This window comes from Cydia pomonella, chromosome 16 (genome assembly GCF_033807575.1).
Source record: "Cydia pomonella isolate Wapato2018A chromosome 16, ilCydPomo1, whole genome shotgun sequence".
Lineage (NCBI taxonomy): Eukaryota > Metazoa > Arthropoda > Insecta > Lepidoptera > Tortricidae > Cydia > Cydia pomonella.
In genome coordinates, this window is record NC_084718.1 from 15353711 (window position 1) to 15367873 (window position 14163).

Below are 14163 nucleotides of genomic sequence, written 5' to 3' on the forward strand. Positions count from 1 at the left end.
CGATTTTAGGGGTATAAGTACATTAATAGTCCTGTCCTGGGTGTGTAGCCAACATGAAAATCGTTTACACTCCGTAGCGAACGAGACGCAACTGTCATTGTCGCACTAATATGGAAGAGTGATAGAGACACACAAAGCGTTTCGTTGTCGTAGCGCAAACGATTTTCACCTTGCGTAGGCTAGGCCTGAGGTGCGATCCTAATCGCTGCATGCTGCATTGAAGCATGAATTAGGAAAGGAGATTTTTGTGTAATTATACATATGTATCACTCAGCAGTAGATTCAGTCCGTCGGCATTGTTTGTAATATACCTACTTTTTCTACTCATCTACTTACATTGTCCTTGAATTAGAGGTTCATAGTAATCACCGCTCAAATTATAATGGCATATACCTACCTACCTACTTTATAACGTTTGTTACTCTATGACATTTATAACTAATATAGATTATGTGATATTTAAATTAGGGATTTAGACAATTGTATTAACCATTATACGACGTTTTAGTGAACTATAATATTTATTATACAATACTTACAATATAGAACAGTAAACATCAAAGCACATTTGCGACTGCACTCCGTTTCTGCGCGACTTGGATTTCTAATAGATACTTTATTTTGTTTTAATAGGTTAAATCGTAGAAAAAACTTGCCAAGCTCAACTTGCAAGAACTCTATATTAAGCCAGTAGGTATTATATACAAACTATTATACAAGGATTTCAGATAACTATAACATTAAATATAGAACTATACTACAGGGTGGGCAAATAAGAAGTATACATTTTGTTTTTAAATTTTAACTGTATTAAGTTAAAAAATTACTGAGTATTGTTTTAAAAATATATTCTTCAGGGTTGGCAAATTCATGCGAAACATAATGTCTGACATATGTCCAACTCTAACAGCAGGCAAATGTAAGCCCTTATCATCCCAATGTTCAGCATCTATTCGCACATTTTTGGCATTATCTTAGTACATTTGTGTCGAATAGTCGGTTTTAACTGTTTAAATTTCATCAGCTCGTTAGCATAGACACGTAATTTTAGATAGCCCCACATAAATAAGTCAAGAGCTGCAAAATTTGGGGAATTTGGTTGCCAATCACTGTCACTTTTTTCAAAATTAATCGAGCAAACAACGTGTTTTAAACAACAGAAACATTTGAGATAAAATTGCTTGCTGCTAGTGGTAGACATTTGGCAGAAATTATCTTCCGTATACAATTGCCAACCCTGAATAATATATTTATGAAAAAAATAGTTACAGGGGGGGGGACACTTTTTTTCACTTTGGAAGTGCCTCTCGCGCAAACTATTCAGTTTAGAAAAAAATGGATATTAGAAACCTCAATATCATTTTTAAAGACCTATCCATAGATACCCCACACGTATGGGTTTGATGAAAAAAAGATTTTTTGAGTTTCAGTTCTAAGTATGGGGAACCCCCAAAAAAATTTTTTTTTTCTATTTTTATACTACGTCGGTGGCAAACAAGCATACGGCCTGCCTGATGGTAAGCAGTATCCATAGCCTATGTACGCCTGCAACTCCAGAGGAGTTACATGCGCGTTGCCGACCTTAACCCCCTCCCACCCTCGTTGAGCTCTGGCAACCTTACTCACCGGCAGGAACACAACACTATGAGTTACCAAGTTTGAACAGTATAGCTCTTATAGTTTCGGAAAAAAGTGGCTGTGACATAATCGGACAGACAGACGGACATGACGAATCTATAAGGGTTCCGTTTTTTGCCATTTGGCTACGGAACCCTAAAAATGATCTATCGAACAAACATTAAAGTGGTGTTCCTTAAGATTAACTGCTTTACACAATATCAACAAATGCTTGAAAAACAGAAAATAACAAAAACAGTAACGTTAACTGTTTAAACATATCTAAGTATTGATAAAACGATAAAAAATAAACGAAGAGTGATTTTAGCTACTCAAAACAGTAAAACTTACCGTTTTTTCGGAACAGTAAAATTTACTGTTTTGTTCGATAGACTCATATAGAACTGTCTAACAGCGCGGCTTACGTGGGCGAATGCGATGCGGCACGGCGGCCCTACGGCATTCGGAGATCGCCCACGTAGGACACTTCCATAGAAATTCCATCGAGAGTTATTCGCTCAGGTAAGACACTGCCTAAAGCATTAAACGTCAATGCAATGTATATTGTTATAACTAGCTTTTTTCTTAGTGCAAGCTTGAAAAGTATAGGCAGAAATGCATAGCCACTTTATGAATGGAATTCATATATAAAGTATTAATAATTTACATTATAAATGAATTCTATATATAAAAATTCAATTTTAATATCTTAGGTACCTACTAATTGTTTATATCATCGTCATATCGGTAAATTATATTTATAACTTTTATAAGGAAAGTTCAGGAATTAAATTATCGACATTATAAGGAAATCATTACAAATACAAATGTAATGTAACTATGTACTTAACGCAGGGTTCACCAAATGGCAGACCGCGGTCCGGATCCGGGCCGCCGACCTATATATTTTTTTACTTATTTAAAAAACTCAAGTAGAACTAGAAACAGATCGCGAAGAAATTTAAAAAACCGGACCCCTGTAGAAACTAATTGGTGACCCCTGACTTAACGTACCTATCCAACAAATTGAAGACTTATCTTAAATATTTGGCAAAAATAGTTTTAATTAAATCAAAGGACCCTTGACACACGTGCCGATACGCAGCTTACGCACTCGAAAGACAACTCAATTCAATGCGTTTAATACGGTATACACGTACATGTCCAAAAACATACAACATTATGAAATTAAAGACACACACCTAATACTAATGAAACCGAAACACACACCCCAATTAATTAAGAGAAAATAAAACAAAAACATTACATAATATTAATAAACAACAAAGTGATTTAAGATAATAAAGTAACTGTTCATTCAGTTTTTAAAATAATTAAATTAATTTAATTAATGACACCCTTTCAAGCAAATTAAATTCTGAAGGTAGTAAATAAATATATAATTTGCCCACGATAATTCGTATATTTTTGAAACGACATTTACTTATTTTTAAGTGTTCTAAAAATCAAATAAGGAGATAGGTAAACTACAAAGTAGGCAGGCACCATTTAAAAAGGGTTATTCTCAAAGTTAGGTTCTTAGTTTTACTTTTATGTTCTCATTTAAACACATTCCCACAAATGGTACAAACCAAAACTACGTCGAGTCTCATCACTCATGGCCTATATACAACCCAAGGTCACTGCCAGAATCTAGACTGCAGTATATACTCTTCTATAAACTTATACAGAAAAATACTCACTTTTATGTTTGGTGCGATTTTTCAACATTTTCCTTATGAACGTCGTCATCTTAACTTTTTTAAATGTTGACAACTCAAATCTTTACATAAATGAAAAAGGAAATCCTGCCTGCTTACAAAACTTTTTAAATTTTATTTTCCCGCGGTAAACGCGTGCGCGCTCCGGACTACCCTTCGCGATATGAGCGCGGCGGGAGCTCTACCCAGTTTACGATAGCGAACTACTACTGAGATATCAGGACTTGTGCGTAATTTCACAGTTTTTCACGCATTCCATGATACATATACATATGTTTGTCTATATGTGTGTGAGCGTAAGTACCATGGACCCAAGGGTACGGTACCGTATAGGCACTGGTCTGGTGTGGTGTCCGAGCGGCTTCCAACCAGAAGGTTCGGAGATCGCGATAAAGGAACTTTTTGCCTGATATAGTGATTTGTTTTGCAAGTGGGCCAAGTTGTTGTTTTAAGGCACGAGAGTTCAACAAAGTTAGCTCCCGAGTGAAATACATACCTACTTTTTTTTCACCACAATAACGCGATGAAAACTTTACAAATCAAATCCAAATTAACGTTATCAAATACATATCATTCAAAACCATCACTTAAAAATTATTGATGTTATACGAAATTTCTACGATTAGGACTTGGAGTGGTCATTAGTAGAGTTATGAAAACTTCACATACCTTTTTTTAAATCCTTTGTTTCTTATGCATATTTCGGAGAGTTTAAGTTTCCATGTGCAAATAAACATCTCGAGCGAGTGACTAAAAAATACGTCAGTTCAAAACCGTAAAATTAGCTTAAATGTTTGTATGCCACATGACAGTTTAAATTCGATGAAAGACATCATCAATATCATCATAGGACATCATCGTTAAATCGAACAAGGAAAAGCCCGCTACGATAATGACGATTTGTCAAATGGCCTAATGACCCAAATATTTGTTATCAAAATGGGAAGGAAGTGTAAGTTCAACACCTTGACACTTGCATTGTGTTGCCTACTCTCCATTGTTTATAGTTACATAAATTAATTAATAATCGATGGACAAAACTTATGAGTAACTAGTAGAGATGCCACGAATATTCGACATCTATTCGGTATTCGGCCTATTCGGCCACTTTGCCAAATATTTAGTATTCGGCCGAATATCGCCGAATCTGTTGCACCTATCTACAAATCGTATCAATCGTGTCGTATCTACAAATTTCCTGCTTTTTCAAATTAGTCACCACCGGGTACAGATGGAAATAGGTATTTTCATTCCCATGTGTGCTTCTTGTGTGGCGGCGTGGGTCGGAAAGGAGACAAATGGGAATACACTATAGGAATCCGGAGTTTTTGCGACAGCGTCGGTCATCTGACCTTACAACCAAGGCGATAGGTACAGTCAAGGACTTTAATTGTTGAGCCATTTAGGGTTTACTTTACATTGGCCATTTCATACCGTTAGTATTGAAAACCAGATTAGCTTGAACTCTAAATGGATCACCGATTAAAGTTAATGCCCGTACACAGCAGGTATTTGAACCCACCGCCACGGTACATCTGGATTGTACCCGTAGCAGTAGGTAGGTACTTACCGCTACGCGCGCTACAAGTATACTTTTGTAGCACAAGTATATTTCAAGCTTCACCATCATATTTGTAATAAGAATAGAAATAAATTTGAGCACAATGTTTACATAAGATACGAGCTTACAAAATCTAATTTTTCGCGCAACATAACTTACAAAGTAATATAGACCTTCTATCAACGCACTAGGACCTTCAATGCATCAGATAAGTTTACACACGCAGCTGATGCAAGCTCTGTCAATCACGTATCATGGAGCCTGATGCAATTTTTGAGTTCTTGCACGCGAATCAGGTTTTGAGTCCCGCCCGTAGATTTAAGCGTCCGAATGGATAATTGCATGATAATTGCCAACAAAAGCTGGGAAGCTTCATGGGATTCGTAAACTTAAATAAAATAAGAACTTTTCTTATAAAAAAATATGATAGACGAACTTATAAGTATACCCCGGGGTTTTAGGTGTAGGAATGTTTTACACTAGCCAAGAAATGGGTGAAAAATCTCATTTAATTTTTTTTGGATTTCCGTAAAGTAACGCCTGATTCTATTCATTATTTAAAAACTGTAAGAACAGAAACTATACATTTTTAAGCACATTTGGAGCTTACTCCCTACCTTTTTTTAATGCATAACTTCGTAACTATTTAACGTTAAACAAAGTTATACCGTAAAACGCTGCAACTTTGCCTGGATTTTGACGTTTTTTTCTTATATCTGTGAACCTATCTTTCATTATGAGTTTCATGAGTATTAGTCGGAAAACATACCCTATGCCTTACCAGATAAGACTCAAATATCATTACCTAATCATACTGTATTTCCGATTTACAAGCAATCAAAGTGGCAGGCAAAGTTGTAGGCCTAAGATGTAACTTTGCCTAGACGGATTTCTCCATAAATAATGTGTTGCTATTTGCAATAATATTTACTCTTGTGCATGAGACATTATGCTTGTCCCTGACAGTCAAATTATGGCCATAAACTTAATACTTTTTTTTTTCACATGCAATAGGTAAAGTTGTAGCAGGTTCCACAAACTTTCTATACAAAAATATCGTTAACTGTAGGGTTGTGCCAAAAAAATATTATTATTAAAAAATCTATTTATATTGTTAGTTACAAAATAATCAACAAACAAATGTAATATAATGTTGTTTGATTTCTTTTTCTTTTAGTATTTAATAATTTGAACTTATTTTAATTTTTTTATTACAAGTACATTGCAGATACACTATTTTGCTAATTTTCAATGCATTATTATAGTGTAAAGTTCTATTTCATTGTAAAGTTCTAATCACCCATCACCTTTGAACTCCAATTGTAATCGACCTGACACCTGACAACCCAGATTTCGACTGCTACTGAGATAACTGCAAGACAAATCAAATGAGCCTAAACACAGTGGGTTTATTATGTGTAGTTTAGAAGTTGCTATTTTCGGTCTCCATCATCAGACCATCTCGATGGTACCATAAACATTGCATTGTCACCCAAGTTACATAAGTATGTCGAACACCTCAATTGGTCGCTAATAAGTGGTTGAAAATTGATTGTAAACATACAACATAATTATAATGCAATAAATATACAATTGCAAGTAACTACAATAAAAATATAATAACAGATTGCAATAAGTTTTTTTTTTATAATTTTTTCATTTTAATACCCATAAGTTTTTTTTTGTTAACGTTAGTTTATAATTGCATTGTCAGCAGATCTACATAGGTACCCACACAGAAAGTCGGTGAAAATCGACTTGCAAAATTTGACTTAAACAAACAAACATTGCAAGTTAATAAAAAGCTTGTAATAAATAAACTCATTTAAGCAGTTTAGGCAAGCTTATTTTTACTCTTTTCTGTAAATTTATAAAATTCAGCTAGTGACAGCCCTAGACCCAGGCAAAATTGTGTCATTCAAGTTTCCAAAACACTGCCCAATATTGCCTAGTACGTTATAATGCTGAAATCATGTCCTTTTCTTGAAAATATTAAACTTACGGGAAATAGACAGTCTTTACTTACCCTGGGACGTTACCACTTCTCAAAAAACACCTTTTTCGTAGATAAAAATTCAAAAGTTGCGAGACACTAAAAAATGTTGCCACTCACGCCGACTTATGATACGTAACTGGCGGAGCAACAATGGAGTTACCATTGTAAAAAAATTAAATATGTGTTGCCAGAATAATGAAAATTACTATCAAATGGTAAAAAACAAGAAAAAACTAAGCAAATTCGAGAGATCGTAATTGAAATGAAATAGGCAAAATTGAGCTTAAATGGCAAAGTTGCAGCATTTTACGGTACACAAAACACACGAAATTATTCCCGCACCCAAAATCCCCCCGGGTATGCTAATAAGGGGGTTATATTGAAAACACAATAAACTGTGTGTCTGTCGTGTCTGTGTGTGAGTGAATGAGTGTGTGTGTGTAAGCTCAGGTGGAAAAGCACTGTACTTGTACTAAGTGATCCAATGCTCGTGGGTTCAAGTCCCACCCAAGAAAGTGAATAATTCCACTTTTAATTTATTTCTAAGATTAATAGCATCGTTCGCAGGCGTTTCGTGAGGAAACCCGGTTGCTCCCATTAAAGTTTAGGTTACCCTCTGTGCTGGGTTGAAAGGTCAGGTGGCATTTGCTTTATTAAACTCCAGTGCCTGCATGCATGCCTGCGCCAGTTCATGAGATAAGGTTGCCAAAACGGATAGCATTGCCTCTATTAGGATGCAGCTGGGAAACCGCTAATGGGAGCTATCCCTCCATTCTTTGCCAAACTAAAAACGCTATCCCTACATTCTTTGTCTATCTTCGAGGTAGAAGACAAGACGCATATATTACAGAGCTAATCGTCATATGATTTAGAAGCACTTTATATGAGCGCCATCTGTGGACGAGTAAAGGAACAATCAAACAACAAGTTTTTTACCTACCACCTACCTACCAACCTATGGTTGCTGAGTGTTGCCGGTCCATTCTAAGAGCCCGCGTACAATATTTTTCACCACACCAGCTGGTAAAGACTCTCTTGATTATTTAAAAACTGATGTTATTGAAATATATAGGAGCCAGGAAAGGAACACGGGAATATCTAATTAAAAAGGCAACTGCACGTCCGTTCGTATTGAAAGATGTATTTCGGAAGAAAAGTAAAACTACCACCAAATTATGACATTAAATAAAATAATGAAAATCTTAACCTACCCGCGGGTTCACTGACCGAGCGATCAGCCGTGATACGTGCCCATGTATATACCTTCGGTACTATACATGTACATATATCACACCCTACCACTTAACTAAAACTACATCGTATACGGTCGTTGGCCATGTACTAATATGGCTAGTAAGGATTCTGTGAAAACTTCTCCTCCAGGTCAGATAAAATTAAGCCTTAAGCGAATACTAATAAGACTGACATGGCCAAGCCGTTCACACTATATATATATTACTATACAACAATTACATATTACCATAGCAAATTAATAACAGAACTTAATTCCTTAAATAGGTAGGTATCGTTATCTAGAAAGTACAAACCCGTATTATTCTTTACATTTCAAACTAATTCTATGATTACAAATAAGTACTTAATATAATATGGGATCACCATATCTTTCTACGGGCACTGGCACACGTTTAGGTATCGGAGGGGGTGGTACAAAGGCGGGCTCCGGTGGCGCACACGGCTCAGAGTTCTCATGGTTATCGTAGTCCGTCGCTGGGCACGCCCTTATAGCTAAGCGTGAATTATTGCGTAACTGATCTATATGCCTTTTAATAATTTGACCGTTTTCCCTTTGCACCAAATAATTACGTGAACCTAATTGTTCCGTGATCGTACCGCTAACCCATTTCTCCCCTTTGCTAAAATTCCTAGCCCAAATATTATCACCTACACTACACGACCTCGAGACGCCCCCTGCATTTTCGCGCTGTCGGAGCTGCGCGGCGCGTGCACACTCGTGCGCCGTGGCGCCGGCGTCGGCGCGCAGAAGATCCAGTCGGGTGCGCAGACCTCTTCGCTGTAGCAACCTCGCCGGTGACTCGCCCGTGCTACTGTGAATAGAGTTCCTATACGCCAGTAAATATGACTGGAGCGCAGCGTCCACGTCTTGCTTATCCCGTAGCGCCTTCAAAATGGTTTTTTTGACAAGCTTTACTGCACCTTCGGCTGCCCCGTTTGAAGATGGATGATACACCGGAGAGTACGTTTGTTTTATGCCATTAAATTGCATGAACTGGGTCAGTTCTCCGCTCGTGAACGGCGGGCCGTTGTCCGATACCATCATCTTGGGTAGCCCGAAACGCGCAAAAATCTCCCTTAAGACTCTGATGACGTCATCTGCCGTCGTCCTCGTCATTTGTTTTACTTCGATCCATTTCGACGATGAATCCACGACCACTAAATAGGTCATGCCGTGTAAGGGTCCTAGGAAATCCATATGCAACCTACTCCAAACTTCTTCGAGATATGGCCAAGCTTGTGGTGCAGCTTTGGCAGGGGCCGGTGCTTCCAAAGCGCATGTGGTGCATTCCCGACACGTTTTCTCGATTTCAGCATCGATGCCGGGCCACCAAACATAGCTCCGGGCGAGACTTTTCATCTTAACCACTCCAAAGTGGCCTATATGCAGCTCACGCAGAACGTCATTTCTTAACGCCGTGGGTATCACCATTCTGTAGCCCCACATGATACATCCTGCTTCTGAGTACAGTTCGTGACGCCTTACCCAATACGGCTGCAGCTCTGGATCGTCGCACTTCGCCGGCCACCCTGACTGTAAGTACATAAACACTTTTCTTAGTGGATGATCTGTTTTTAAATTGGTTCTGACTTGATCACTAGTAATTGGTAAGAAATCCTGTACGAATTGTACATATGTTACCTCTGTCCTATCCGCTGCCTGTTTTCCCACAGGTAATCTGGACAATGCGTCAGCTCCATTTTTGTCCGTAGGCACATATTCTATGTCATACTGGTAACCGGATAAAATTACCGCCCATCTTTGTAGTCTGCTCGCGGCCATCGATGGAATATGATCGGTCCTTAGCAAAAACCTTCGGCCGTACAGATACTGATGGAATTTTTTTATACCAAACACAATTCCCAAAGCTTCTCTTTGAATCTGAGAATAATTTACCTCCGCCGCATTGAGCACTCTGGACGCGTACGCAACAGGCCTTTCTGTTCCATCTGGCATCTGGTGCGAAATCACCGCCCCCACGCCGCTCGAACTCGCATCTGTAGTTAGACATAAAGGGAGTTCAGGGTCATAGTGCGCCAACACCGAACTGGAAACCAAACAACGCTTGACGGCATTAAACGCTTCCGTACATTCCTTGGTCCAAATAAACGCAGTCCCCTTCCTTAATAATTTGTACAATGGTGTTAACGTCATACTTATATTTTTAACGAATTTCCCATAGTACATAATCATTCCTATGAATGAGCGAAGTTCGGTTACATTGGCCGGAATCGCCATGTCCTTTATGACTTTAACCTTTTCTGGACACGTGTGAACCCCTTGTTTACTAATACGAAACCCTAAATACGTCACCGATTCCGCGAAGAAAGAACATTTTTCTTTCTTTACTTTCAACCCAAATTTCTCGAGGCGTCCTAGCACCTGATGTAATGTATGCAAATGATCCTCCCTGTCTACTCCTGTTATAATTACGTCATCCAGGAAAACGCCTACTCGCGGTAAGTCTGCAAAAAGTTGTTCTAGTTTCCTTTGAAATATCCCCGGACTCGATGATAGCCCATAGATAAGCCTATTATACATATATAAGCCTTTATGTGTGTTGATCACCGTATATGGTTTAGATGCCTCGTCCAACTCGAATTGCGCATAAGCTTGAGACAAATCAATTTTTGAAAACGTCTCACCCCCGTGTAATTTGACCAGCAGGTCCTCCACTCTCGGCAAGGGAAAACGGTCAATTTCTAAGCACCTGTTCAGTGTTAATTTATAATCGCCACAAATCCGAATACCTCCATCACGCTTAACTACTGGTACTATCGGCGTGGCCCAGTCTGACGTTTCGACCGGCGTGATAATGCCGTCCCGTTGCAACTGGTCCAGCGCGCGCTCCACTGGCGCGCGCAGCGCGTACGCCAGCGGCCGCGCGCGCAAGTACACCGGCGCGGCGCCCGAGCGCACGCGCAGCGCCACCGTGCCGCCCGTGTACCGCCCGAGCCCATCCGCGAATATATCCTTATACCTAGAAATTAATGAATCCATAGTAAGTTCCAATTTGGTATCGATCTTATTACAACTAAACTGCTCCAAACCCATTGTCAATTCGTACAGCCATTGTCTTCCTAACAATGGGTTTTTGCCCCCGTCTATAATAAATAAATCTAAATATATCTCTTTGTTTTTATATTTAACTATTGGAGTGATTTTACCGACTGGGCGAAAATCTCCTCCTGCGTAATAGTTAAGTAATACATTCGATGTTAAAATAGGTACATTTTTAAATAATCTTTGATAACATTCTAGGCTTATACACGAAATGGCACTACCAGTGTCAACTTCCATTTCTAAACATATTCCGTTAACGTCCAACGTCAGCATAAACGGCTTATAACGACTTAAACTGCCTACAGATAAAGCGTTAAATGGTACCTCGTTCAACAACTCCTCCTCGTCCTCTTCATTCGCGTCCAACGCATGCACTCTCGCTCCGGTTTGTAGTCGGGGACACATCTTCTTTAAATGACCTTGCTGCATGCATACGCGACAAGAATACATGCGAAATTTGCAAGTCGTCGCGTCATGACTGCCGCCACAAGCACGGCACTGGCCCTGATCGCGACCGCGCGGCGCTCCTGCCGCTCCCGCTACGGGCGCCGGCCTCGCCTGCGCGCGCCCGCCCCAGGCCTGCGATGCCGCCTTGCTGCGCCCCGCTGCTTGGTTTGCCCCGTTAGCCCTCCAGGTTCCGGACGAACCCGGTGTTCTGGCCCCGCTTGCCGATGCGTATAGTACTTCCACGACCTCTTTACTAGTGCCGCGCCCCCTACTATCGACTGCCGCGGCGTCTTTCTCTGCTGCCTCCATGGCAACCGCTAGCTTCCAGGCCTTGGCGAATGACAACCCGTCTTCTACGAACAACCTCTGCCTAATCGTATCGTCCGCTATGCCGCATACGAATTGATCCCGCAAATTATTTTCCAGTTCCGTCTTAAAATCACAATATTTAGTCAACTTTTTTAAATCCGCAACATAAACAGCCAACGACTCGCCTTTTTTTGTATTCGTTGACGAAATTTGTAACGTTCCGCCATTATGCTCCTTTTAGGCTGTAAATGATTCGTCATCAGTTCTTTTAACACTTCATATTTCTTTGTTGACGGTTTGTCCGGCGTACACAATGTCACTAGTAACTCGTAACTTGCACTGCCCATCACTGTGATTAACGTAGGCACTTTCAAATCGTCCGTTACACTATTCACGATGAAATATTGTTCCAACCTATCCACATACAACGCCCAATCGTCCGCGCTAGGATCAAACGGTTGCAACTTTCCAATCGACATTATAACACTGTCTTTTCACTGCCGCACGCTTAATTGTCCGAATTCGTCGCCAAATGAAATATATAGGAGCCAGGAAAGGAACACGGGAATATCTAATTAAAAAGGCAACTGCACGTCCGTTCGTATTGAAAGATGTATTTCGGAAGAAAAGTAAAACTACCACCAAATTATGACATTAAATAAAATAATGAAAATCTTAACCTACCCGCGGGTTCACTGACCGAGCGATCAGCCGTGATACGTGCCCATGTATATACCTTCGGTACTATACATGTACATATATCACAGTTATTATCAATTTATCAGTTACATTTTATCCACATGTGGGGCAAAGTAATCTGATGCAAATTTTGAGTTGTTTCCTTATGGTAGCTGGTAGAACTTTTAAATGATGATTTTGAATGACAAATATTCAATAACGTTCATTTGGATTTGATTTTGTTTGATATTTTACAGTTAGTATTTTCCTCGCGTCGATGTGATGAAAAATCTTGTTTTACACTCGGTGGCAAAATTTGTGCTTTAAAACACTCGTAACGGTCACATTCTACTTTTCGAGCCATTCGCTAAGCTCGTGATTTAGGAATATTTCGCTTTTCGCGTTTGACAACTTTGCCCCCTTGTAAAACAAATAACTATTGTATCGCATATCTACATATTTTTAAATTTTGAATTTATTGTGTAACTATGGGTTCCAAATTCAAAACAAAAGAGCACAACAGGTGTACAACATGTAGGTAATGTTTTAGCGATGTTTTCCTATAGGTACAGTCAACCAATTTGAATCCTAGGCCACTATAGAACCTCTATACATGACATGCATCACTTAATAAGCACTGTCGTAGAAGTCATTATGACATGTTTCTATAGTGGCCTAGGAATAGGCAAATTGGTTGACCGTACGTACATGATAACATTGATAACATAAAGTATTATGTCCGCTATAACATGACCTTACCTGACCGCTCTCTCGAGTCACACACACGTATCCTAGTGTCAATGTATTAACTAGACAGCCAGTAAGCATAATCATCCATGATAGCGATCAGTGGATCTGATTAGAGCGGATAACAGATTACGCGGATTTCTGCATATTTTCCTCTCTGACGACCCGGGGGCAGTTTTAGACCATAGATCTTCTTTATGGGAGCAGCAGCAATCACAATGTTGGGAGTAATTTGTATAAAAAAAACTTTTTCTGAGTTAAACTAGTTATTTTTTGAAGAACAGAAATAGTAAGCATCTAAATGAATGAATAAATCAACCAAAACGTAGTTAGGCTCAGAAGATAACATGAAACGGTTTATAAAAGGCGGTTGTCCAAAATTTCAAGTTGGCGGATCTGGTTACATCTGATTTAAAGATGTTTATGAAATGATCTGCTAAAATGACGAGTGTATACATACAAGGTGTAACAAAAATAGTGGGGATCCATTTAAGGGCATACTCTTGGAGGATATGGGCATATGGCATACTCGATTCAGTATCGTGTTCTGAATAGAACAATATAGAAAAAAAAATCATCCTAGACCGCGAGCCAGGAACAGATTTCCATGACCAATCGCCTCCCGAGCGATAATTCGTGTAGTGGTTAACGGCTATGTATGATGAACCATCGTGGACGTCACCTGCAGCTCCGTTGGTGGGTTGAGGAATGGCAGCCACCGACACACGAAAAAAAAACTTCTTCGTCTCCCGTTTGATACTTTGTCTTT

The 14163-nt window shown here is 39.3% G+C and overlaps 1 protein-coding gene across 1 annotated transcript in view; it reads right to left on the reverse strand.

Annotated features, from left to right (window-relative positions):
• The window catches only part of LOC133526345 (low density lipoprotein receptor adapter protein 1-like), a 25335-nt gene extending 21483 nt beyond the window's left edge, over positions 1-3852 (reverse strand). Inside the window, exon 1 of the mRNA XM_061862913.1 lies at positions 3321-3852. Coding sequence (XP_061718897.1) covers positions 3321-3369 — 49 coding nt within the window. The 5' untranslated portion in view covers positions 3370-3852. The remainder of the gene's footprint in view (positions 1-3320) is intronic.
• Between the last annotated feature and the right edge of the window lie 10311 nt (positions 3853-14163).